Source organism: Thunnus albacares, chromosome 3 (genome assembly GCF_914725855.1).
Source record: "Thunnus albacares chromosome 3, fThuAlb1.1, whole genome shotgun sequence".
Lineage (NCBI taxonomy): Eukaryota > Metazoa > Chordata > Actinopteri > Scombriformes > Scombridae > Thunnus > Thunnus albacares.
This window is the reverse complement of record NC_058108.1, coordinates 2,558,602-2,584,125: the sequence shown is the minus strand read 5'-3', so window position 1 is coordinate 2,584,125 and position 25,524 is coordinate 2,558,602. Positions and strand designations below refer to the sequence as shown.

Below are 25,524 nucleotides of genomic sequence, written 5' to 3'. Positions count from 1 at the left end.
TGTACAATATTTCTTGCCCCTAATGTGTAGAAAAATAAGAGTATAATATAGTGTAAAATGAAAATACTCACCTGAGATAAAAGTCCCTCAAAGTACAGTGCTTGTATGTATTCATTTACATTGCACCACTGAATATATTCTGAAACCTGCTGTGTATGTATATAACAGATTGGTAATATATACAAGAACTGAATGAAGGCATATATCAAGATGAAATTTAATCTTGTAGAAACATATTTTAATGAATATTGAATTTGAGATGTATCCATTGTGTAGATGATTGACATACAATTATAAATTGAATATTGCGTTTGCAATATTTCCACCAGAGAAGGCATGTAGGGAGAGAGCAGTGATAAAGTACCTTAATTTTCCTATAATTCATTCATTCAGATATTCAAGTGCTTCTATTCCATATTAGTTTATATGCAGTCCTATTTCAGTCTCAGTCAGGTGATCAGGATATTTTCCCTTTACATTAACAAAACAAAAACACATCTTTTAAAAAATGTCATTGTTACAGTATGCATACAGTATAAAGCTCACAGTATGCGAAGTGCAGTGAATCAGGGAGATGTGCATTTGAATGTATTTGTAGCACCAAAATAGCAACTTTTAAAAAAGTAAAAATATTGTTTACACATTGAGCTACATTATAGTCATTACAAAAATATCACAAACTCTAGATTGTTAAAGTAATCTTTACTTCAACTGAAGTCAAATTGAATATCAATAGAGCCCCCTGCTGCTCATATTTATAATTTCAGTTAAAACAGTGGCTTCATTATAACTCCTTAGGAGAAACGTTATCACTAAAAGCCCATTCATAACAGACACACAACAAGTTATATTATGCAATACAATATTTCATAAACATAGTATTTACAAATTGTATCCATAGTGTCCATAGTCTGATGATCTCTCCTAATGGAGCCATTACATAGTCCAGTCTGTCCTGAGGTCCTCCATGTTCATGTAGAGAAAGAGTTCTGAAATTTTAACATCCCATCTCTCTGCTTATTACAACATATTTGTCTTGCCAGTTTGGATGCCATCCCGCCTGAGCCTCTGCAGATTCACCCTGTGTGACTAGTTTACATTCTGCTGTTATTGTGGGTAAGGTCACTTCTCTGCCAAGAGGAAAAGAAGAACTGAAACCTGAAGAATGAAACAGTTGCCTACACAGCAGTGAATAAATGCTTTGTACAGAGAAAGCTGAACTCAGCATCATTAGAGCTACTGTATCTCCAGTCATCTTTGTTTCTTGGGTCCTTTGGTATGTGTCAACGATCACAGGCCAGCCCGGTCTGCAGTTTCCTGATCACCTTTCCTGCTGAAGTCCTTCTGTTTTCCAACAGTTGTGTGCCACTGACATGTGAGCCCATCAACATGTGAACTTGACCGCGGCAGCTTCAAAGCACCAGGCAGAAATGAAAAAAACACGTCCTGTGTACATTTCCACTGCGGTCAGTCATTCAGTCATTCAGAGCATATGAAGCTCGTACAACATGCACAGTCTTTCCTTTCAAACCACCCGAACCAGAGGCAAGCAGTCTCAGGGAAGAGCCCCACTGAAAGTGACTATGGGCAGGCAGAGAAGGGAGCAGAAGGTCGGGTTGAGAGGCTGGATTTGAGCCGAGACCCGGGCTTTTTTTAGCTTCCAGTCAGAGGTGCTGTCAGATTTAGAGCATACTGATATTTCACACCTATAAAGGTCAGAGAGAGACACATAAGTTAATTTGATAACACTTGAGAAAGTTGTGAGTGGATGATATTAATATGTGTTTTTTTTTTTTCTATTCTTGTATGTTCCCTGAGAAGAGACTGAGTTGTAACTTCTGACATGAGAGACTCCTGAAATATAATGTTAAGAAAGTATGTGAGTCTGTTTAGAGGAGCTACCACCACTTGACAGAACAATTTGTTTTATTGGAATAATTAAATAGTTGGTGGTAAACCACAGCTTTTCCAGACACTGTGTATGTCTACATCAATTCCTGTGTGTGTTGTAAGTCTTTACTCCATACCTCGTGACACTTTGCAGTATTTTTTTCTCATCTTGGTCCAGACATACAGCAAAGGTTGTGTTTCCAGCACCGCTGACTTGCACTTTGTCCACCTTCACCTCTGTCACGCTCAGCTGCTATAAATTGAAGAACCACAGCAAAAGTAAATGCCTGATGGTGGGATATTCCTTCAAACTGCACTGATACACATATTTGAGTATTTGCATTTAATTTGATATGATATTTATTGCTTTTGCAGCTTGTTTGGGTTACATTTTGTTTTGTTTTTGAAGTTCTTCTTTTTGACTCTTGAGTTATAAAGAGAGCCTTGAGCTGAAAATTAACAACTTAAATAGGTTAACATTTTGCTGAGTTGTGTTATGACTTTAACAAATCGACGCTCCAAATCTAAATGAGGTTAAGAGATTAAGCTAATGTTGCAATAATATTATTGCTAAAACACAAACAAGCAAAACAGATGCGAGTCCTGCCTGTGTTGTGGCTTTTTGTTCTATCACTTTGTCAGTTTAAAAAACTTTCTATCACAAGCATACGTGAGCTGACTATGAGGCGGCTCAGTAAAGCTGAGTATGAGACGCTGACAAGAATGTTTTGAGGTCTCTGTCTTCAAATAGAGATGTTGTTTGTGAAAGTGTGCTGCAGCAGAGCTTTTTTTATAACCCGCAAACCACCGAGATAGACTGATATCACATCAGGCTCACCTGGTTGTAGCCCTTCTTGCTTTTACCGTTCTGTCTCTTCAGGACCTCAGTCATCGTGAGCTGCAGGCACTCCATCTTTGAGTCTGACAAAGATTGTTTTAGTTTAAGTATGAGTACACATACACATCTGACAGTAATTGCTTCATCATCATCTAATGCAGGTATAACAAGGAAAATATCAAGGAATTTGTATTTAACATTAGCTGGATCAACCATATAACTTTGATATTATAAGTTTAGTGAATCATTTATATTTGAAACAATCAAATTTGCTAAGGAAAACTGTAATTAAGCATAATTATTGTTTATAGTGGGATATGAAAGGTGAGTTACACCTGCCAGTCAATGTGTATTCAAAGTCGAGCACTACATGAAACATGTCAGTGACTCAGCCACGTATTATAATGATACCAAAAGCAGTAGCATACCTAGTTCCTCAGGATTCTTACACGCTTTGGTTAAGTTTATTGAAGTACAGACTTTGCTTTCTTTTTTCCTCTGGCTTCTCCCACTAATCACCACCTGAAAGAGAGGAGCAGGGAGGATAAGTTTACTGCTGTTGCTATTTTGGAAAAACAATAAAATATTGGAAAATGAGAAAAAAAAACCCAAACACAATTATTATAATTGCAGCCTAACTAGTATGTATCTAATGACAGATAGATAATAGATTTAGGCGTATTGTAACATCAGTAAACAGTGACATCATATCAGTCTGGCAGATTTATATTGCTTTATACCACATGAAGCACAGAGACAAAAGTTATATCTTTGTCAGGACAGAGCACATGCTCGCTGCTTTTTTTGCCTGACTTTGTATTTTGGCAAAAAATTTTGATGTGTCATTTCCTTTGAGTGGAGAAGTGAACTTGACTGAGAACCAATTGAATCTCAGAGAATTTACTGTTTTCAAAAAGGTTGATGGGACACTTTTTGCCATTAAGATGGTGTATTTATGAATACATTTGTTTTTAAGTACATCTTCAAGACACACATTTTGATAGTGAACAGAATCAAACACCATCTCACCCTGTTGTATACCACATCCAACATTAACGGCACTGCTTCTCTGTCACCGTCGATACCAAAGCGTTTACTGGCAGCACCTATACAATGAGAAAAAGACACACATATTCACATTAGTGATCCATGTGAGAGTAGTGGTACGGTAAGACAATTCAGAATAGAGATACAATACTGTTATAAATCGCAACAAAATTTGAATTTACTACCAGGAGAGAAAAAAACAAAAACACTGGCACTTAAGTTTGGTGACACATTTTTATGGATAGCAGCCAGTGAATAAACTGGATAATCTTTGTGTGGAGAACATTATGAGTAATGGAATGAAGTAAAGTCATTTCCACATTAACAACCGGGGTTGTTCATGTACATGAGGTGTACACAGCCGTCCCTGAAGTTTTACTTCTCCAAGGAAATTAAAAATCAGAAGTGCGATGATGGTGATGACAAGTGAAACCAGAAAAGTAGAAGTAAAGTGAATCATGATATAGAAATAGCAGATGTTCCTCAACCATAAATTTAGTGCAGTCTCAACCTCATAATAACCGATGATGCATTTTACTGCATGGAAATTAGGGAGAATTCTATTTATTGTGGCACAGTTGCTAGGATATGGCATGTGTTTGGCATGTGTGTGCATCATACTCACCCATGGCCTTGATGGCTCGTGTTCCTGCGGTGTGACCCAACTCTAGGGAGTGGACGAACACCTCGGTCCTCCTCTCTCCACCAGCTAACGTCAACTACAAAACAAAGATCCCCAGTCACTCTCTTTTTTTGGAACAGATTTTTATTAGTTATTACTAAGAGTGCATCAGGGGTCCTATTTCTGTTCACAAGGGTGCCAAGGTTTGGATACCAGGCCTTACGTTTCTTTAAAATGAGTCCCTGGCAGAAAATAGGATGAATATAGTGTATTATAGCTGTGTGTGTGTGTGTCTTTTGTTTCAAAGAGTGTCTGACCTCAGCCTGATAGAGCTGGATCAGAGCTGGCCGGGCAGCGTTACGGCAGTAATACAGGACCAAGTCAGCCAGGATGGGTAGACGGTGCTCATATGAACCATCATATGAGTCTGACTCCGTCTTTGAGGTTTGCTGCAGAACAACAAAATGTAACACTTAATACAATATAGAGCAGAATGAATATGCAAAAGGCTAAACTGGAGGTCAGTCATGTTCTTAGTTAGATAATCGTGAACACTCGACTTTTGGATTATGTTTGGTCAGACGGTGTAAAAGTCAGATTCTGGTTGTACCTGGCAGACGACGTTGGTAGGCAAGTCAAGCAGGGTAAGGGTGTTTCTTTCGTACCAAGGGTCCAACATACCAAGGAGATGGGCAATGTCGTTTGTACTGTCCCCATCCTGCTTGAGAAAATGCAACGATTACAAACAAACAGTGGAATTCTCATAGGGGTTATTTGTCTAATGTTGTCATGTCACCATCTGACCTTCTTTACACCAAACATCTGTACAACTCAGCTTATGAAATATGACAAAACTTCAATGTTTGAAGTTTGATTGGAGTATTTTCATACTTACTTTAGACAAGGCTGTTCCTTTTGGACTTCCAGTTTGAAACATATGACTGGGACCCTTCAGACTCCCCGGCCCTGCTGCTGAGTCCCTCTTCACAGGCACAAAGTAGAACTGAAGCTTGAAGGCCCTGCTGAGACGTGGACATACATTCTCCTTTCTTTTCAGGCTATTGTAGGCCCGCGCCACCTTCCCTGCTACATGATCAGCACCAAACACCACCACCCTCAATGTAATATTCTTACTGTCCTCATCACTGCTGAGAATAGGCCTCCTTCGGAAGCAAACATGTCTGAGAGTCTGACTTTGTGGGTTTAGGGGTTCACTACGTAAGAGGACTTGCTGGGGTAGAGAGTTGGAGCGTTGCTCTCGCACCACCAAAAGCTCTTTTGATTCTGTGTTACCTAAGCTTTTGGCACGAGACAGTGACCGAGGGCTCCTGGGTTTTATGAAGAGCCGGTAAATGTGCTGGCTGAGCCGAGCCGAAGCTTTAGCAGACTTTGGTGAATATTTTTCAGCAACGGGAGAAGAACTGATATAGTCATCGGAATCATCAAAGTAGTCACTATCAGCTCCAGAAGTGACAGAGAAGAGGGATGAAGCGTAGGACTCTGAGGCTACAGACAAGGTGGAGAACATGGAGTCTTTGGAGGCGGTGGACACAGACGAAATGGTCGAGAAAGTAGAGGCACGATGGTTGTTGCTGCAGACATTAGACTCTGAAGGCAGTCCTACTGTGTGTTCCTCCTCTTCTTTGTCTTCTTCGTCCTCTTCTTCAAGATCATCATCATCATCAATCTCAACCCCCTCCTCATCCTCCTCAGCTTGCCCGTTACTGTCCAGTTTGTCAGGATCGTGCTCCAAAAGGGTGTTCAGAACATCTGCAGGAATCAAAATAGTCAAATATCAATCACATTCATCAATTAATTCATTCTTGAAGTCCTGTCACTGTGTTTTATTCCTGTTATCTGGTTTTATGCTGCTCTATATGTACCATATACGTCCAAATTAAAAAACTAACTAACTAATGGATGAATTTAGTGAATCTCGAGCACCTCAAAGCAAAAAGATAATCCCTGTATATGCATATGAATCAATAAAGTATAATGCTGAATACTTTACCAAAGTTGTCTTTTTCCCAGTGAAACATGTAACACTTGGCTGTAGGGAGCGGTAGTGTCTGTAGCATTCCTGAGAAGACACAAAGACAGAAAATCAGAGCAATATCGACTGGAAAGTGGTATAATGAACATCATATGATGCACTGTGTATATATACCCCAGTTCATAAAAGCTGTCCTCTTACCATCAGACTTTCTTCCATTGGATGCAGGGATTCTCAGCCTCTCCCTTAGTTCCTCTAGTTTCTGGATCACATGACTGCGGCCCTTCAGAGGGTCACTCATGGCAGCAGCCGCCTCTAAGACATTGCTTACTGCGGAGAAGATCTCCCCTAATTCATTCACGCTCTTTGCCTGCGAAGAATATTTTATGACATGGTGATGCAAAGGTCTCATCACGTCTTGACACATGACTCATGTATTATCCTGTTCAAGTTTTTTTTTAAATAATTTCACAATTTATTGGTTTGTATTAACTTCCTTAAGAATATAATGCAGCGTACAATAGCAATGCCACACATTTCCTTGGTATTGCTTACATGGTAATATAATGCAAAGCCTTTTTTGCAATTCAGTCACTTTAAATGAATACAAACAAAGTTTGAAGGGTTAAATGTAATTTTAACTGATAGGTCAGATTTCTTTTTAAACTTATATCTGTATTGATTCCATAATATAATCCCAAACCACATAGGAAACTTTAAACACAAATTTATACTCAAAAATATCATTTAATTGTTTTTGAGAACTATCAATAGATTCTAGTCCATAGTCCAGAGCTTCTGAACCATCGCTCTGAGCACATACCTGCAGGGCTCTGTGGATGCTATGGAGAGGGTACTTGGTGCTTAGTGTGGACTGGAAGGCGTGTTTAATCAGGGTGATGTAGGTCTCTTGCTGTGAGTGCTGAATGCGAGTGAGTTGCTCAGCCACTGAGAGAAAGTCAGCGGGAACCTCGCCCGGGTTCATCAGCAGCACAGTCCTGCAGGCAGCAGACAGACGGTGTCAGTGGTAATGTGTGTGAACATGCACACAACTTCACATGGGAGACGGTGGAAACAGGATACTATGGTGGTGATAGTGGTGTGGCCAGGTGGGTGGAGAAGGAGCGTTCCAGATCATGATTAAGATTAAGATTTCTTTATTGACATCTCTCAGCACTCACAAACATTGAAATTTGAAATTTGTCCTCTGCATTTGAGCACATACACACATGTCTTTGATGTCTTTGATGATGATGAAACTAAGCGCTATAATTCACATCATTTGAACACACCCAGTAACGTTGTTTATCTTTAGAAGGGTGGTGTCAGATCAGATAAACTTACTGTGAACCGCAGTCACACATTAAGAAAAAACTGCCTGTTTTAACAAGGTATGTGAGTGCAGAAAATAGATGGTTGTGAATACACAGTTATTCAAAGAGGTAGAAACATGTTTTACACAGTGCACTGATATAGTATTGGTCCTTTACGAATACAGATGTCTGAATATCAGCACTTTTTAGGCATGGACACACTGGCTAAGTCACACTTGAAATGTGAAATGTGAGAAACAGTTTTTCATGCTATAAACACAATATTGAGATATTGTATGGACTTACATGGTCTTGGAGCACTGGCTGGAGGTGTTGAGGCCCTGCTCTTCTCTCACTAGTCTCTGAAAGGAAATCCCTTTGGGGAAAATAGAAAAAGGGGAACTGTATTTTATCTCACAGCGGGGTTTTTTTTTAGACAAGACAAGACCACAGCCTTATTCATGAGCGTCCTGCTGGAATAGATGCACACAGATGAAGGGTTACTAACATAGAGCACACAATCTGCTGTTTGCTACTGAGAAGTAGTCAGAGCAGTTTTTGAAGTAGCTTGTCATGTTCAGAAATTTGTTCACTTAGTAAATAAGTAGACTACTAGAATCTACTGATACACGTAGTGGCGTTATGTTCTTATTTGAAGCAGAGAGTGAGTCCAAAAAAACCCCAAACAAACAAACAAGCAAACAGTGCCTCAAACTCTGTCTTCATTTCTGTTTCATTCATTCAGTTATTTCAAATGTGTTCATTCAGTCTGTTGCTGTGTACAAAGCACTTCCTTTGACCCTTCCAGTAAATTTCAGGTTAGGTGTTCATGTGTGCGGCTTCTGCTTTTTTTTCCCCCCCCTAAATGCTTACGCTACATCCGCTTTTTGTTCGTTTTTTATCACATTATTGTGAAGTCGTGTCCAGTTCAATGTGAAGTTTCATCATTTTCCTGTCATTGCTATTGTTGATACTGACGTTTGTGCTGTAGGCAGTGTCCTCAAGTACTCTCACATGCATTACTTTGACCAGCCACAAGGGGGAAGCAAGTACAAGGATCAGATAAAACGAAAAGAAAAGCTTGAAAACAGTGTGTGACTCTAGAAAGACAGAGGCATAGAGAGAGAGAGAGAGAGAGAGAGAGAGAGAGAGAGGCCCTGGAACAGAATGAACCCATCTACTCTATATTTACCTGGGGCCTTGATCTCCAGCTGTAGTGTGGAGAGGAGGTTCCTACACACAATGCAGTAAGGCTCAGGCCAGGTGAGGAAGCAACGAAACACCTTGATAGCCTCCTCCAGCAGCTCTGTGTCTGGAGGACAGTACGGTGTCTGCAACCAAAGTATAAACAAGGTATTTTATTTCAGTGGGGTTTTATTTAGGAGCAGCAAGACCTGTTCAAAGCTCACAGGGTTAACATTTCTTATATGTCTGGTGGACAGTTATATACTCTCTGTGATGTCCTTTCCATGTATGTTAGGTGATATTGAGTTGGTTTTTTTGGTTTTTTTACCATTATTCAAAAAACCCAAAGGTATTAAATTTGAAATGACGTTCAGAGAAAAGCAGCAAAGGGAATTTCTGGAATCAGGTGATCTTTGACAAATGACTCAAACAATCAGACAAGTATTATCAAAAAATCAGCGATAAATTATGTGACTCATTGTTTCGATTAACTGATCAGGAGAGAAGGTTGGCTTCTTCTTCCTAATCACATAATAATGTAATATGACTTCAACTGACAATCTAATAAAAATATCAGCTTATATTATATATTTTTGTTCTTATCCATTATTACATTACTGCTTCATTTTATAATCATAATCAACTAAAAACATGTTGCATATATTACATTCATTTTGTGATTTTTTTTATTGTGTAATGTTATAGAACAGGCTTTATGACAAACAAATACATGGTTATATGTGTAAAAATACATGTCTATAACCATTGTGTTTTGTCTTGACTTTCTAAATGTCTAACCAGTAATAAAAAAAATTAATTAAATGTTTTCCAGCGAAAAACAGAAGCAATGTTGTTAAACCCTGCGGTTCTTATCAAGTCAGTCTATCGTACGTTTCGATGTTTTTACTGATGCGCTAGAAGCTTTTGTCGCAGGAACACCTCAAACAAGCGTCATTGTGGTTTAAAATGAGGAACCAGCTGGTCTTTGGGATAAAGAGCGTTTTTTTGCATCTGAAAGAGAGGTGACAAAAGGTTCAACTTTTTGATAACACCCAAATGAGAACAATTTGTACCTGAAGCAGTGTGGAGGAGAACATGATAGCGAGGGGAGTCACCAGCTCGTACTGACACTGCTCCTGAACCTGAAAAGATGTGAAGATAGACACATAGGACTTTATAGATAGGATCAAAATTCGCAAATGATGTCACTGTTTCAACAGTGAAACAATATGTTCTCTTTGGCTATGACCTTTAACCTTTATCCTCCTACCTCTTTGGTCTTTCTGATAATCTGTTGCAAGAGGATGAGGAAGTTCTCTGGGTCCCTCTTCACCAACTCCTCCAGGCTCCAGCGGTTCATTGACTGACCCGCCGAGCACATCACCACTGAAACACAGCACATGTGGATCCATGTAAATACTATACACGTTCAACACACACTGATAGCCGCACATTAAACATAGAAAGAGATACAAAAGTCACATGTTCCATCACCAGAAAGACGTTCACTGTGATTGAAAGCAAACACAAAACATTCCTGAAAGCAGAAGAGCTTATCTTAGCCTCTTTAGCCCTGGTTTTACCACTAAAGCCTTTTAAAATTAAATTCTGTGGATTTCAGTAATGCTGTGCCACAAAGCATGTGTTTGTAATGACCGACACATCAGTGGGTTGAAGAGATTAAAGGACTAAAGCACTTTACCAGTGTCAAAATGAATTAAGAGTATACACGTGTAGATGATATTATTAAGCATGTCACATACTGTATATTATACATGCTTATTCCACCACTGAGGACGTTAAACAAACAAAGGCGCAGGCAGCAGCACTGCTAACCAGGACAACAAAAAATGTTTTCTTTTTGTGCTCCATTTCTCCATTCCTCTCCAGAGACAATAGGCACAACTCAAAGTGATGCATTACAGTTAAGTCTCACCATAAGCTGTCGGGTTTTGTTGCATTTTGTTGCAGACTAGTGCAGAGTGAGCGTCTTGAAACTTTCTCAGAAGATAAACTGAAAGAAAGAAGCAGTACCGCAGTAGGACCACAGCTGACTATTTGTTTGTGTATTTGTATGTGGCCGGCAGTGTTACAATATATCATTTGATATGGTTATCATTACTATATGTGGTAGATTCTGACCTCAGCAGAACTATAGAAAGAGTATTATGACATGAAACAGAAAACAAAAACAGGGAAAGACAACTGCCATTATATATATGAAACACCACATTAATGAGGTGGGGTCAGCTACTCTTGTCTTTGGGTCTGAGGATGTGATGAACTATATGTAACTTAAAGTAATGCCCATAACTGTCAGTGCTGTCGTACTTTCGAGGGTGTGTCTTATCACCTTTTGTTCAATGTTTCAGTAAAGGATGTTTGTATATGTACAAATATAAGGGCGGATTTCCTGTTGTAACAGAGTTAACGAATAATTGGTATCCTCCCTGATAGGACATCTTTTTGGTACTAAAAGGTACACTAAGTAAAGCTCCCTGGATACTTTACCTTTCATCCTAACAGGATGGAGAGGGTGATGTTTCACCGAGCTCTGATTTTTAGTTTTCTATTACAGTGTGAAATGGGAAAATGACATAAGAAAGAGTTGTGCATACAGTATCAAAAACCACACTCACAAAAAACAACTGAAAGTGATCGCTGACTCCTCAAAGCACCTTCCTTTCCATATGATCCCACGGTCTCAACGACTCAAGAAGTGCATCTCTAAAGAGCTCGGTTTCCAAGGAAGTCACACATCAGCAGTTGTTCAGGTTACACAGAGATGTTTTCTAAGAATTTGTCGGTTTCTCTCAGGTTATTTGCACCCGGGATTGTTATCTAACATCTCTCAAAAGTGGTGTGCTATTTAAAGGTTATACTGTAGGTGTATTCACAGGGGAGCATTGCAGGATTATTCTGATAATGCCAGCTGGAAATAAAGCTGCAGGTTTCGAATGATACTGTTCACTTGTCAATTTGATTATTTCAATACTTAAGTAAGGCCACTGACAAAGTAGTCAAGTGAAAGTTCACATATAGTAAATGTAATCACAGTCATAGACAACAAATCCCTGGAGAGGTAGAGAAGAAACCTGAAAAACAACCTCCAGCTTCAGCTATTACACATCTTTTTTAATGTCAAAATGAAATCATTACAATGTACTGCGAATGTAAAACCCAGAACATGCTTGTACAGTATCTGTCACCACGGCGATGGTTGTCATGCGGGAGGCTGATGCCGATTTGATCTTCCGCCCTTTTTTTACACCATGCACCACAGTAACGCTGCCGTATGATGCCTCACTCACACACTGCGGTCTATGCCACCACTTCCTCCCAGCTGTCGTGTCTATTCACACAACTTCCTCCAACACCCAATAACACATTTCCCCCGATGATCTTACAGCAGCAGTGTCATCAACAACAAGCTCAGGCTCTTAAAAACTCATATGCCCCATGTGCATGGCAGAGTGTCTATCACACGCTGTCTTTGTGCATGAAAAAGTGAGAACAAACAGCCTTTTGTTCGAGTTAGCACTGTGGGGGTAAACAACAGATATCACATCCAACTGTGTGTGCTGAGGTTTATATTTCTGAGAAAACATGTTGCTTTTTCTTTCTTAAAAACAGAAAGTGACAGGTTTAACCTCTATGTGTTATGCACGTGCTCCTGAGCTAAACCACTCTTCATCTTTATCCTCACTTCAGCATTTACTCTAAACCATGTGTATACTTACACTTTCTCACAAATGACAAATTTAACTGTTCTCTATATCACAAGGTTGGTTGGAAATAACTCTCTCATGTTATTCATCTATAAAGATCGACTGGTGAAGCTCCCAAATTACCTCACATCTCTTTTCTCGTTTAAATCTAGTAACTACAGCACAAGATCCAGTAACTACTTAGATATCTCTCATGTTTGCATGTTCACACTGATGGCAGAACTGGTTTCAGGTTCTATGCACCTTTTTGCCCGTAAACTTGAGTCTTACATTCCTCTTGGAGATTTAAAGCTTTATTAGCTGATGGGTTTTTTTTTTTTTTTTAATTCTTGTAACTGTTTCCTTGTTAACTGTGTAGTTTCTGATTATGTTCTTGTCTTATGAAAGTTTCTTGTTTTCAGGTCTCACTTGGATATTCATCTTAGTCTCAATGAGAATGCCTGATTAAATAAAGATTAAATAAACTGTGAGTGGCCAAAATTAGCATGTCAATCAAAAACCTTAAATACACATAATGTATATTATGATTTGGTAAAAAAAAAAAGGCACCCTTTATAAATGGCATAAGCATGAATTAATGGCTTAATCAAAGGTAACCCTTACCGTAACTGAAAATGTTTCACACTTCATGATACGTTGTCAGTCATGCAGTTATAAATGATTATGAATCATTAATAAAGGGGGAAATATTTCATACTTTCTGATAAGTCATCAGGTCTTGAAAGTTATTAATAAAGGGTTAGTGTTTCACATTTTCTAAGTCACGTCTGCAGTTATATTTAATATCATTTATGAAAATAATTAAATTGTCAGCTATAAATGTTAACAAATGGCTTGTTGTCTGGATGCTCTGCAGCCCTTTCCAGAGGGTAAGTGGTTGAACAGTACGTCAGAGTTGTATTCCTAAAGAATTGGATAAAGCAAATGTTATGGCGGTATATAGAGGAGGGATTTTTCAACCCCAAAAATTATGCTTATTAATGGCTTATAAATGATTTATAAATAAAATGTATTAACCACTGATTAATCCATTAATTAACTCTTATAAACCCTTTTATAAAGGGTCCCTTTGGTGAACTGTTGCAAAGTTTTGGGGCGGCTACAGCAAACGCATGGTCGCCCTCACCCCTCAGCCTCGATCGAGGGACAGCCAGGAGCAGCTGGTCTGAGGATCTGAGAGATCTGGGGATGGAAAGGGGGCAGAGGAGCTCAGAGATGTACTGGGGCGCCAGGCTGTGTAAAGCTTTAAAAACAAATAAAAAGAACCTTAAACTCAGTCCTATACTTGACCTGCAGCCAATGCAGGTGACACCAGTACAGGTGTGATGCTGTCTCTGTTCCTGGACTAGTTAGTAGCCTCACACCAGCATTCTGCACCAGCTGTCAGCGAGGCAAGGATGACTGGCTAACACCCAAAAAAGAGCATTGCAGTAATCCAGTCAAGAGGAAATCAAGGCATTTGTGACAATCTTCAAGTCATTAAATGAGAAGAACGGTTTAAGTTTGGCGATATTTCTTAGCTGGAAAAAACAACCTTTCACAACAGAGTTAATTTGTTTGTCAAATTTTAAAGCTGGATCGAAAATGACACCAAGATTTCTGGCATGAACATGAAGGTTCAGGGCCAGGGGCCCTAAGTGATTATTGGCCTGACAGGAGAGAGATGACAGGAAATTACAGGAAAGAGAGATGGGGAATAGCATGCAACAAAGTCTCAAGCTGGGGTCAAATCAGGTACATTGCGGTTCATGGTCAGTGCCATAAACCTCTGTGCCACCAGGGGGCCCTTTTAAAGCACTTCACTTGAATGCAGATCTGGTTGCAAATGCAGATTTTAATAAAATTGCAATTATTAAAATAAAATTGATTTAGAAGATGGTGCATTCCTTGGCAAAGATATGCACTCGCTCTGCTTTTTTTTTCTTTTTTGTATTTTTAAAAATACTAATATTCAAGTATTGAAAAAATACATGAGAAACCAACCACTCAGACTTTTTTGGGAGGGGGGGGGGGGGATTTTGGGGGCTTCTGAGAAGCAGATTTTAAAAAGAGTGGTCAAAATTGGTGCAGCAGAGTCGGAGATATCCTAGCTATGGATCAAGCACCAAATCACGCTGAATCCTACAATTTCCACAATACAACTTGATACCTGCCAGTCAAACGCCCACCAACTCCACACCGCCAGTTTGTTACACAGGCTTTCTGTTTTAAGTCTCCAATCTGAGATAACCCTGAATTTTTTTTAGGCTTTGAAAAGTTCCCTTCAGACCCACAGGAGACATTGCTCATCTTTTGTCACATGCTGAATAGTTCTCCCCTTGATGAGTAAACCGATTAACCAAAAAACCCAACAGTGATCTTCATCGCTGATGTAGCTCTTAAGTCTTACCGTTCCAGTGTTGTTCTGCCGTGGGGCTTTGTCTCAGCCCGTTCAGACACCTGTCCAGAGCATGCTGGATCCTGTCCTCTGTACACGAGGTGTGCTGCATCTTTGCGGCTCAGGTTCTGTGGAGGGACAGGAAAGAGAGCTGATGTTAAATATCAAAATATGATACATAACTCAATTCATATTCATTTCTTCTGTGGAACATTATCTTTAATTTCCAAGTTCCTTGTATGCATGCATGATCACATGCAAACATACTCCTCTCTTTTCATGGACAGCATGTGTTATCATGTCTGTTTTGCATGATGGCTGTTAACTATGAAAATACACTGAGGGGAAGGAAAAACAGACACAGAGTTGCTTGTATTGCTGTTTTGTTGCCAAAGTTCCTGAAATGTCACACGCAGTACAACAACATATGATTGGACGCTGTAAGCTCCAGTGATATATTTGGAATATTAAATCATACAACAGCAAACAGCCTCTACTTCTAGCCATCAGTTTTGTCTTTAAATTATTATTATTCCACAAACCATTAAAAACTGTAAGAAGGAATGACAGTTTCACATGTTTTACACACACACACACACACACACACACACACACACGCCTCACTGAAACTCTTGTAGTACAGATGTTTAGTAATTAGTGTAAAATACATGATGGACTACTATAAAGATATGCCTACAAGCAGTTATTACATGATACAAGGAGGATGAGTATTTCTGTTAGATTCGTGACATTTGAGTAGTCCTCAGCAAGCTTTTGCAACAACATTTAGGCAAAACAAAACAAGCCCACAATTTTCACAATTGACTGTTCACGACTGTTATGATATACGAAAAGAAGCCTCCATGTGATGTTAGATTTAAAATCAGTACCAAATAGTAAAATGGAAAGCATGTAGTCAAACATATCATTCCAGTATGACCATAACATTGTTAGTCCATCATATCTTCACCACTGACTCATTGAGATACGTTGAACTTCACTTTTTTAACTTTCTGTTTATCAGTGCATTTGACTGGGACAACCCAGGTGTGGCAAGCTGTTTCAGTTCTGTTATGAGCACATCTCGTCAGAAGCTATATGCATACTGAAACAGCAGGGACGTCCCATCAGCGACTTTAAAAGAGTTACGATTTATAAATCCTTTCTATATCTTTGTGTCAGATAAACAACATTCTTGTTGACAGGTGTTTAATGACTCAGTTTGAAAGCTACCACCCTAACCAACCAAAACCAAAAACCAACCAATGCTGCATCTCTAACCAAGTAAACAGTTTCACTAAAAACAGATGGTTTTACTTACCACTTCTTTATTTGAAAGTACAACATTGCTAAATCTATGCACAGTGTCTCGTTTCACCTCGATTTTTTGAGTTGTTACTTATTTTCATGTTCTTTTTGGAATCAAACAGAATTTCTCTAGTTTTTTTTTTCGTGAGAATTGAATTTTATGACGTTGTTCATTTCACAAAAGCTTGGATGAGTTTGAATGTACTTAAAAAGCAGACACCACAAATATCTCTGAAATTTGGATGTGATCTGGAAATAATTCTAAAACTGACTGTGTGTAGGATTGAATTATTTTTAGACAAATACCGGAATTCACTGGAACTTCTGATGAATATTCATTGGAACGCTTTCGAAAGGAAAGTTACATGATTGCCGATTGGGCATTATGTTGTTGCTTGCCTCATGTTGGAGTTTTATCTTGGAAACACAGAATGTATGTACTAATACTGGGGAAACATCCAAATTTGAGAAGCAGAACAAATACTTCCCTAAAGAAAAAGGGACAAAGCTTTTTAAAGATTTGCCATTTTAGAACTTGAGTGGCTATTTATGTCTGTAGAGCCAAACACTCAAAAACTTCCTGATGACAAATAAGCATTTTGTGTGTTTGTTAACTGGTCACAAATATATTGAAAATATAAGAATGTTACAGCTGTCAACAGAATCAGACAACAACAATCATTTACTTTTATATGTTTAGTGTGGGTTGTGCAACGACGCCATTGATTGTGTCACTTTTTTAGGTTTATCAGTGAAATCTGCAACAACATTGGTTACAGAATGAGGTCAGTACGCACACAAAAATGAGCAATGACATCAAAGACCGAACTTCTTTCACCTGATTACATCTTAAAATTTCCCCAGAGTGTGTGACAAATTCCCCAGCTACCATACAAGTTAGAAATAAACAAGTCTGTCAAACGAATAGTGTTAATGAATGACTCAATTTCACACACACCCACTCACCTAATGAACCTGCCTGACACACACACACACACACACACAAGCAGCAATTTGACATTTTGGGAACTACACCGAATAGATTGATAGAAAGATAGAAAGACTGTAGCTACAGCAGAAGCTGGTTAGCTTATCTTAGCATATTGACTGGAAACAGGGGAGAATAGCTACCTGGCCTACCAGCAGCATCTCTAAAGCTCACTTATCAACTTATAAACATGTTAAGTAGAAAAGACCTCCTCTACTGTCTCTCTTTCTCTCCCTCACACTTTTCCTTCTCTCCTGCAGCTCTTGTGCAGCCACTTAAGGGCTGACCAATCAGCATCCAGAATCTTAATTAGAGTTTGTTCAGCCTTTGCTAATTGGTTATGGGTGTATGGACTGTTACTTTCTCACTGGGTCATAGCCTATTTAGCTCCTGAGAGCAATATTTATGTGATTCAGAATAAAAACCACAGACACTATTTTTTTTAACAAATTGAACAAAACAAGACCTAATGTGTTAATTACTGAGTTGTGATAGTCGGATTTTGTTATCTTTGGATAGAGTCAGGTTCCCAGTTTCTCCTTGTTTCCAGTCTTTATGCTAAGCTAAGCTAACCAGCTGCTGGATGTAGCCTTATATTTAACACACAAATGCTGTAGTACAGTGGTAACAATCATCTAATCTCATCAAGAAAGCGAAAAAGCATATTTCCCAAAATGTACAGCCATACCTTTGAAAGCATGCCAACTGGAAACATAAAAAGGGGGCATGAGCGACACAACGGACAAACATAATATTTGTGTTACATGTGTCACACAAACAATTGTTCATACATCACACACACACACACACACATGCATATGCACACATTGCTGACACTGTACAGACATCTGACCCACGTCCTCATCATTACCACAAGTGAGGCAGGAAGCTCATGCAAATCCAAGTTCAAGAGGCCAGAGGAATGAAGCTCAATTATCCCCAACTCACTCCTTTTCCTACTGTAACCATTTGACAACAATACCAGCAGCTCCAGACCTAAACAATACGTCCACGTAGCCCTTTTCTCAGCGGTCCCTCCTCCCCAGAGAGGTATTGTGTCTAAGAGGTGTCCCAAGTGGCACAGAGCAGAAGTATAGAGCCCAGCGTGTTGGATACTCGCTAAGGGCTCCGGTCATTGTCAGGGCTGTACAGAGCTGGATGAGAGCCCGGTGAGAGTGGAAGGAACTAATAAGTCAGAGCCGCGATGACTCCTGCATCCAGGATGGGGTTCAATGGAGACATGTAAAGGTAATAAAAGAGGTGAAGAACTTATATGAGGTGGCATAATGCAGTGAAAGTAGGCTGTTAGAACAGTGAGCTACGGTTGTTATTGAAATTATTAGGAGAAGCAATAGTAATTGTTCTGTTAACTACGTCAGGTTTGTTTTTCAGAACCTCTTTTTGCCTTATTGAACATTCGTTTGAAGCTGAAAGGGTGTGAGAAGGATTTCAGTTTCATAGAAAAGATACAAAATCACAAATTTAACAGCCTCCACTGGTGTAAGAACGGGTTTTTTTTTTTTTGCACTCAAAATTACCATAAGGAATGAAGAATCATGATGGGTGTGGTTAACTGAAAACATGTTATGAGCACCACTACAAGCAGATTGGAAGCTTCAAAATACATCCAAGGCTCCTGTATATTCATTTAATCACTAGATCAGTTCTATCGGTGAATTTAACTGACAAAACATTGCGCTGAACAATTGTAACATATACTAAACAAAGCTGTCTGGCTCTATTGGTACAGCTATAACACTGATTGGGATTTTAACACCAAACCTCAATCCCAACTCCAGAGTGTCATCACAGTTGTTTACGTAGATCTCTGCTAAAGTGTTGCAAATGCGTGAGTCTGGTGTTTCATAAGAGGATGTATGCAGTACATCCCTGAAAGTCAACAAGGTCACTTCCACTTTTTCATGGTTGCAACTTGCAACAGTCATACAATAACAAGTAGCTTTTGGTGCGGTGGATGAGCAAATGGAATAATCTCAAAGATGAAGTGGGTTTACTTTGAATTTACCATAACAATACCGAACCTGTCTCATCAGGTAATTAAAGGGAACAGAAAGGTTGTCCAAAGATTGAGTATATGAAAGGTTTAGTGACGCAACGGTTTGATCATCAAAGTCTTCAACAGGCAAACATTCATGTGAACAGAAAGCAGGTTGTACGTACAAACTGACACCTACAGTTAGGAGATCACATCACACAAAATAACACTCATTATCTCAAAATCATTCCCTATGTACACAAAACACAAATGTCTTTAAAAAAAGGACTAAAGCCATGCCTGATAAATGTCACCAAAGCAAGAAACCATTGATCCTGACAACAATAAAACTACATTTAAGGATAGATTCTTATCTATTCCTCTTAGCCTTTGACTTTCTTATTTCCTCCATTGATCACATTGCTAATAATAACATCCCAAATAATCCAATCCACCACATCCTTTCACCCTTTTCTCAACTTTAACCCTCTTTTCTTGTAGACCTTACGATGGTTTCCAAGATCAAGGAAAACCCAAGCAAGCACAAAATTGTCAAAATGATCAGAATTATAATGTAAAATGGTTGGTAGATACTGTTTGAACACAGATACACACTGATACAGGTAGCTATTTAGGACACTGAATGGTCTTAACTCCCGTTTTGGCGCAATACTTTTATGGGTTTATGGGTTGTTGCTGCAGGTCATCATATCAGGTTACTGATGTCATGAAAAGCTGCAGGTAGAAGCTATGAACCCCTAAGGATGCCTTCTCAGATTTAATTTGGTCCCAATAACAAGTTTTCATTTTTGCACTCTATATGCACTCCACATCAAAGTGTTTACTGAGACAGAGCACACTACAAGTTGTTCCCTCATCTCCTTTAATGACTCTCTCTGCCTACAGTATCCTCTGTTTATCCGCCTCCCTCAGCCCTCTCGCTCCTTCTCTATAGCGTTACAAGTATCGACATTTCCCAGACAAAGTGAACACTTCCAGTGCTGCACCTCCACCTGTGTCTCTCTTTCTCTTTCTCATACTGTCCTCGCTTTCCTCTCCTTCCATCTCCTCACAGGCTGCTCCCCATCTCTCCCACTGATCCCATTACCAACTGCTTCCTCACAGGAAGATAGCTTCCCTGTGCAGCTGAGGAAGCAGGTGCCTCCCTATTGTTGTGGTGTGATCGGACTCTCAGATATACTCCCACAGACCACGGAGGAGAGCTTGTGTGTGTATATATATATGTGTGTTTGTGTGTGTGCTGTATATGTGCCTGTCATTTTTACTGACCCCCACTCCCTGATTGATTGAGTCTGATAATCACATCCAGTCTTCCTCTGCTTGCCGACAGAGCTGTTATCCCGCTTCTCTCGCTCTATTGACCTACTGGATGTGAACTGGTCTCTTATGGCTTTAGGAAACAACAGCGGTCCAACTCCAAAGCTCTACTGTAACTAAGTGCTTCCCTTTAGTTCAAACAACCGCTACCGGTGAGAACTTACAATTCAAACAGAGAGGATCTCTCATGTTTGGTTGCAAGCTAACCCAATGAGGCTACCGGTTATTTTCCAGTGCCAAGCAATGATGTTTCACAGATGAGCATCAAAGTCCATTCTTGGCCTCAGGAACAGCAATCTCACCTCAAAGTCAATTTATTAACTATTCTGTTCTGCAGCTTTTGATCATATCCTGTAATCAGTATCGGCAAATGGAGTTTGCCTGCTTTTAATGGAATTGCAGATGTTGAAATTTACAATTCCTCTCAGCACTGTAAGTTTCTCTGAGAAGTGAAATTGTTCTGTCAATGGCTGTTTCCAAGGTCAGGAATAACTTCCTTTTAAAGCATTGTTTTCTGCATGCAGTTTCAGAAGAAAATGTTTTGATTTGCTGATGATTCCTCCTTCATAACAAGTCCAGGTTTTACTGCAAAATTGTTGTTTACTTACAATAGTTCTTTTTGTGGGACTTGCTCAAGTGGAACTATAGTACGTGCAACTGCATAGACGTGACTCAAAAAGGAAGTATCAGCTTTAAAAATACATTTGGATGTAACAATCTGCCCTTGTGCATCTAACTATGGCACCAAACACAGAGCTTAGTCTGTTGCTTAGAGAATAGAAAGACGCTCTTTATAACTTTTGGCCTTCACTTCCTCAATAAACACTGATAAACATATGATGAAACTACCACAAATGCAAATATCAGGTTCTGTAATATCAGGTGATGGCACTTAACTCCACATTACTAGGAGTCAGTGGTGGCTTTCCTACACAAACAGGTCTCCTTGTCTTCTCAGTTTCACACTGAACATCATGTTATATCATGCCGCAAAGAATGAGGATCCAGATATCTGTGATTTCCAGAGGAAATGCAAGTTTGGTTACATTTGTGTGATATGGGGGAAAACATTTCGTATACTTTAAGGCTTACATCACTGAATGTTTTTTTTTTTGTACTTACAGGTGGGTTGTGCATGTGCACAGATGTACTGTTCACACACACACGAGAGTGTTGACCTCAAAGTGAAGCGAAGATGAAGATTTTTACTGATAGCGCAGCCGTAAAAGATACAAACAGGAAATAATGTTGTGAATAACATACAATGTTGCACTTGGATACTGCAATCACCTTTGCTAGATGTGACATAAAAGAAAAACACACATTGTGACAACCCACACTCTTCATATCTGATAAGTATGGTAAACAATAAAAGCTGCCGGAATCGCCCACCTTCAGTGTTTTTGTTCATTTCATGCCTGGCACGTTAAATCTGCAGCTACTCTGGCAGTTTATATTTCTCAACAGGAGGAGATGTTTGTATTCAAGCTGATTGCACAATTGGACAATTTCTAAGAAGAATACGTGATCCCTTCCTGTGGTTGCACAGGAAGAGTCTGTCATCTCACAGACAGGATGAGAGCGACAAGGAATTCATTTAGTACACAAGTTTTTACTTTGAAGAAAAATGATGGTTATGGTATTCGAGTCACATTATGGTATTCGTAGATCAACACTGAGAGAGAAAGGTGCTCTGGATAAAATAAGGTAGCATATATCTCATGGCTAGAGATGAATCAAAGCACAATTTACCCACCTTTTATTTTTCAGAATCAAATTGACCCTTTCTCAATCCCTGGGCCTAGTGTAGTACCAAACTGATGTGGTTTATCTGAGGACAAGGTCTTTCAGAAGGTATAACACAGAAATTTAGAGCGCTGTAGATTTGAGACGTAAACTTTGACAAAAATGCAGACGTGAGACATGACTTGGACTTGACTGCTGTGAAACTCGACTTGAAATCCCAGAACAATAGAGAATAAATAAGACGGTCCTGACAATCCAATGTATTGTCAGGAGCTGGTCTCAGTTATGTAACCAATACGATTAACACATCTTCAAAGGCTGTGTAACTTACACGACCTAACAGCCAACACTCAGAGACCTGACAATCATCCAGTTAACTCGTAATTCATGAGGACTCACTAAATCCATACGTGTCTGACAAATAATGAAAATGAACACTAAGCTCAGGTGTTGACCCAGTTGTGTTTCTGTGGGGTGGAGCTCTCAAAGACCAGTGACTGAATGCGTCAGTGACAGTTACTCTAAACGGATTATTTGCTTGCATCCCTTGTTGTGGTTTTTGCTAGTTGCTAGTCTTTATATCTTTATAAACTAGGTTTAAAAACCTAATACAAAGTTAACAGTATTTGTTCATTTTAAGAAGTTTTATACATTTTTCATATACATTTAAATGCTCAAATCAATTTCAACTTCACCCACTCAACTGAAACCAACCACTCCAATTGGCTGAGCAGCATGAGCCCTTCTCATCATGCAGTTAAATGTGCTGATGCAGGTGTCAAACTGGCTTAAAATACTGTTTGCAGATACAGACACAGACGCTTGAAGTGAGACGATGTCCGGTCGCCTCACACGTGCCTCTGTGTCTCTGTTACCACACTGTTTATTGAAAATATGAATTACATAGAGAAAAAAAAAAAAAGCAGAAGTTTCTAACTGCTATCAGAGTGAGTGCCTATGAGCTCACAGGGGGGGGGGGCTGTCAAAATGATAGCCCTACTTTTCCCATCAGTGACATCACTTATCAGAAGACAAGACAGAAAACAAGACACCTAAGGTGTTAACATTGCAGAGAAATGATGTGTGATACAACAAAATACATTAACATGGCTCAAAACAGGATGACATGTAAAAGTTAACTCTGACAAAGCCAGCTCCAGAGTCCCCAAGATGTTAACATACCATCATATGAGTGACCTAAGTAGGGGACATATGGCCCCAGCTCCATCAGATATCTGGCTCCATCAGAGCCCACAGGGCAGGAAGCAGATGCCCTTCAACACAAAATAAACTTATTACTACCTCCATGGTCTTACCTGAAGTTTACTGTCCTGCATCCATATCCTCTGTTCTTGTCTAAAGAGTCCAACACGCCAAAGTCTATCCAATTCAGAGCCACTGCCATTCATTCACCACAAACATCACGGTTTAACAGACAAAGCCACATCCTGGGCAAGGCAGAGAAGTGCTATGAAACAAGAGTGAAATCAGTCGCTGGATGTTGCTCTGTGCTGCACTCAGAGACGTCTGAGTCCGCGACGCACAAACACAGCAAACAGGAAGCGTATGAGAGAGGTGCATGTGAGCACAATGAGGAAGGCTGGTGTGTGTGTGTGTGTGTGTGTGTGTGTGTGTGTGTGTGTGTATAGGTGGGAGTTGTGTTTGTGCGTGTCTATTTGTTTCTACATGTGTGTGTTTTGAGAGGTTGCATGTGGATTTTGAAGGGATGTTGGCCCCTTAAAAGGAAGTCATCTGTTTGACGTGTTTGCTTTTGTGCTATTCTCACACTTCTGCGTGAAGTGTCTTTGTTTGGATGTTGTGGCTTTGTTCAGTATTTTCTAAAGCTGGATAAGTATTAGCAGTACTGTATTGTTTGTCTTAACGCAATGAATACAAAAACAACTTTGACCTATGAATGTTTCAAAATCAATCATGCACCGCAAATGAACAAACAAGATCAATCATTGTCCTCTAATATTTTGTATCCAGTTAAAATAAAGTACTGTAACAATAACAATAACAACAGAGTGTAACAGCAATAATATGCAGTGATTTATGGAAAATGTAAAGTAATGATTTAGTATCACTTTGTGTGTATAATAACTGAGAATAAAATGATCTCTGGTGTTTATTTCCATAAAGTTTGTGAAGTCCATATTCCTCATATGTTCTCTCGACATCTTCCTCACTCAGGGAAACACTGGTCTTACTTCCCCCTCCTGCTTTGCCTGTCATTTACATTTCATGTATTACAGTGACTGTGAATTCCCCTTCTCTTGAAGGGAGGGAAATGTGATGACAAGTTAGACAAAACAGTGACAGTAAACACTGATAAATAACGTTTCAACTCACTGAGCACTGCGCAGTGTTTGAATATTAGTATTCAAAGCTTTGTTCACAACATACTTGTTTGTGATGCCTAAAATAATACATACCTACATAATATAATATATAATGCAGCAATTTAAACAAACTAAAACTCAAACAGACAGCTGAATAATTAGTCATCAGATGACATGTTTTCATATTTGGCATCAATCTTATGATGTCAAATAAATAAAAAAAATAAATGTATTTAGTAATTCAATCTCAATGTAAGTTATTTGATGTACTTCCTACTTATAATTACATTTGATGATACAGTATTTTCAAAGTATGAAAATACAAAGTCTGATGATGTAAAAAAGTGAGGTAAAGCATTCATTGTAAGAGTCATTTAAATGATTTATCTCTGTGTGTGTTCAGAAATGTCACTCCTACCGTTCTCTCTTCAGTGGCGACTCGTTGGTCGCACTATGGCTCCACAAGACATCCAATCTTATGCCAGACTTCTAACTTCCTATCAGAAGACGGATGCAAACCCACCGTCAGCAATGTCTTCCCAGATGCTGAGGTGTTTCTCTAAAAAAAAAGCAATAAGTCGACAGGAAAAGTACTCAACAACAGTAAATGCAGAAGACAAGAGATGAAATCGGGGAAAAACACAAAGGCAGTGTTTTGCTGACTGAAATTAGGGAAGAAGTTAGCGAAGAACAGGATCCGGAAGAAAGAGGAAAATCAGATACAATTGTTCAGAGTTGTAAACTAACTGAAAATCAAGAAGTACAATTTTAGATAGACAGAAAGAAAGAGATGGGTGAAACCCCGCTGATCTC

The 25,524-nt window shown here is 39.2% G+C and overlaps 1 protein-coding gene across 3 annotated transcripts; it reads right to left on the bottom strand.

Moving 5' to 3' along the window:
• Nucleotides 1-211: 211 nt before the first annotated feature.
• On the bottom strand, nucleotides 212-25,219 carry pik3r5 (phosphoinositide-3-kinase, regulatory subunit 5). 3 transcript variants are annotated; one of them, XM_044345761.1, is made up of 18 exons: nucleotides 25,130-25,219; nucleotides 15,006-15,121; nucleotides 10,159-10,274; nucleotides 9,962-10,030; nucleotides 8,896-9,034; nucleotides 8,010-8,079; nucleotides 7,214-7,388; nucleotides 6,592-6,760; nucleotides 6,409-6,477; nucleotides 5,293-6,167; nucleotides 5,008-5,118; nucleotides 4,715-4,846; nucleotides 4,401-4,494; nucleotides 3,758-3,834; nucleotides 3,157-3,250; nucleotides 2,729-2,811; nucleotides 2,028-2,143; nucleotides 212-1,706 (listed from the first exon to the last, which is right to left on the bottom strand). In XM_044345761.1, the coding sequence occupies exons 2-18, from the start codon at nucleotides 15,103-15,105 to the stop codon at nucleotides 1,556-1,558; spliced, it is 2,640 nt and encodes an 879-aa protein (XP_044201696.1). In that variant the 5' UTR covers nucleotides 15,106-15,121; nucleotides 25,130-25,219; the 3' UTR covers nucleotides 212-1,555. The 3 variants fall into 3 exon arrangements, with proteins under 3 accessions (XP_044201696.1, XP_044201695.1, XP_044201697.1); XM_044345760.1 differs by lacking the exon at nucleotides 25,130-25,219 and adding an exon at nucleotides 23,686-23,950; XM_044345762.1 differs by lacking the exon at nucleotides 25,130-25,219 and adding an exon at nucleotides 23,686-23,949 and having other exon boundaries at nucleotides 5,008-5,115.
• Between the last annotated feature and the right edge of the window lie 305 nt (nucleotides 25,220-25,524).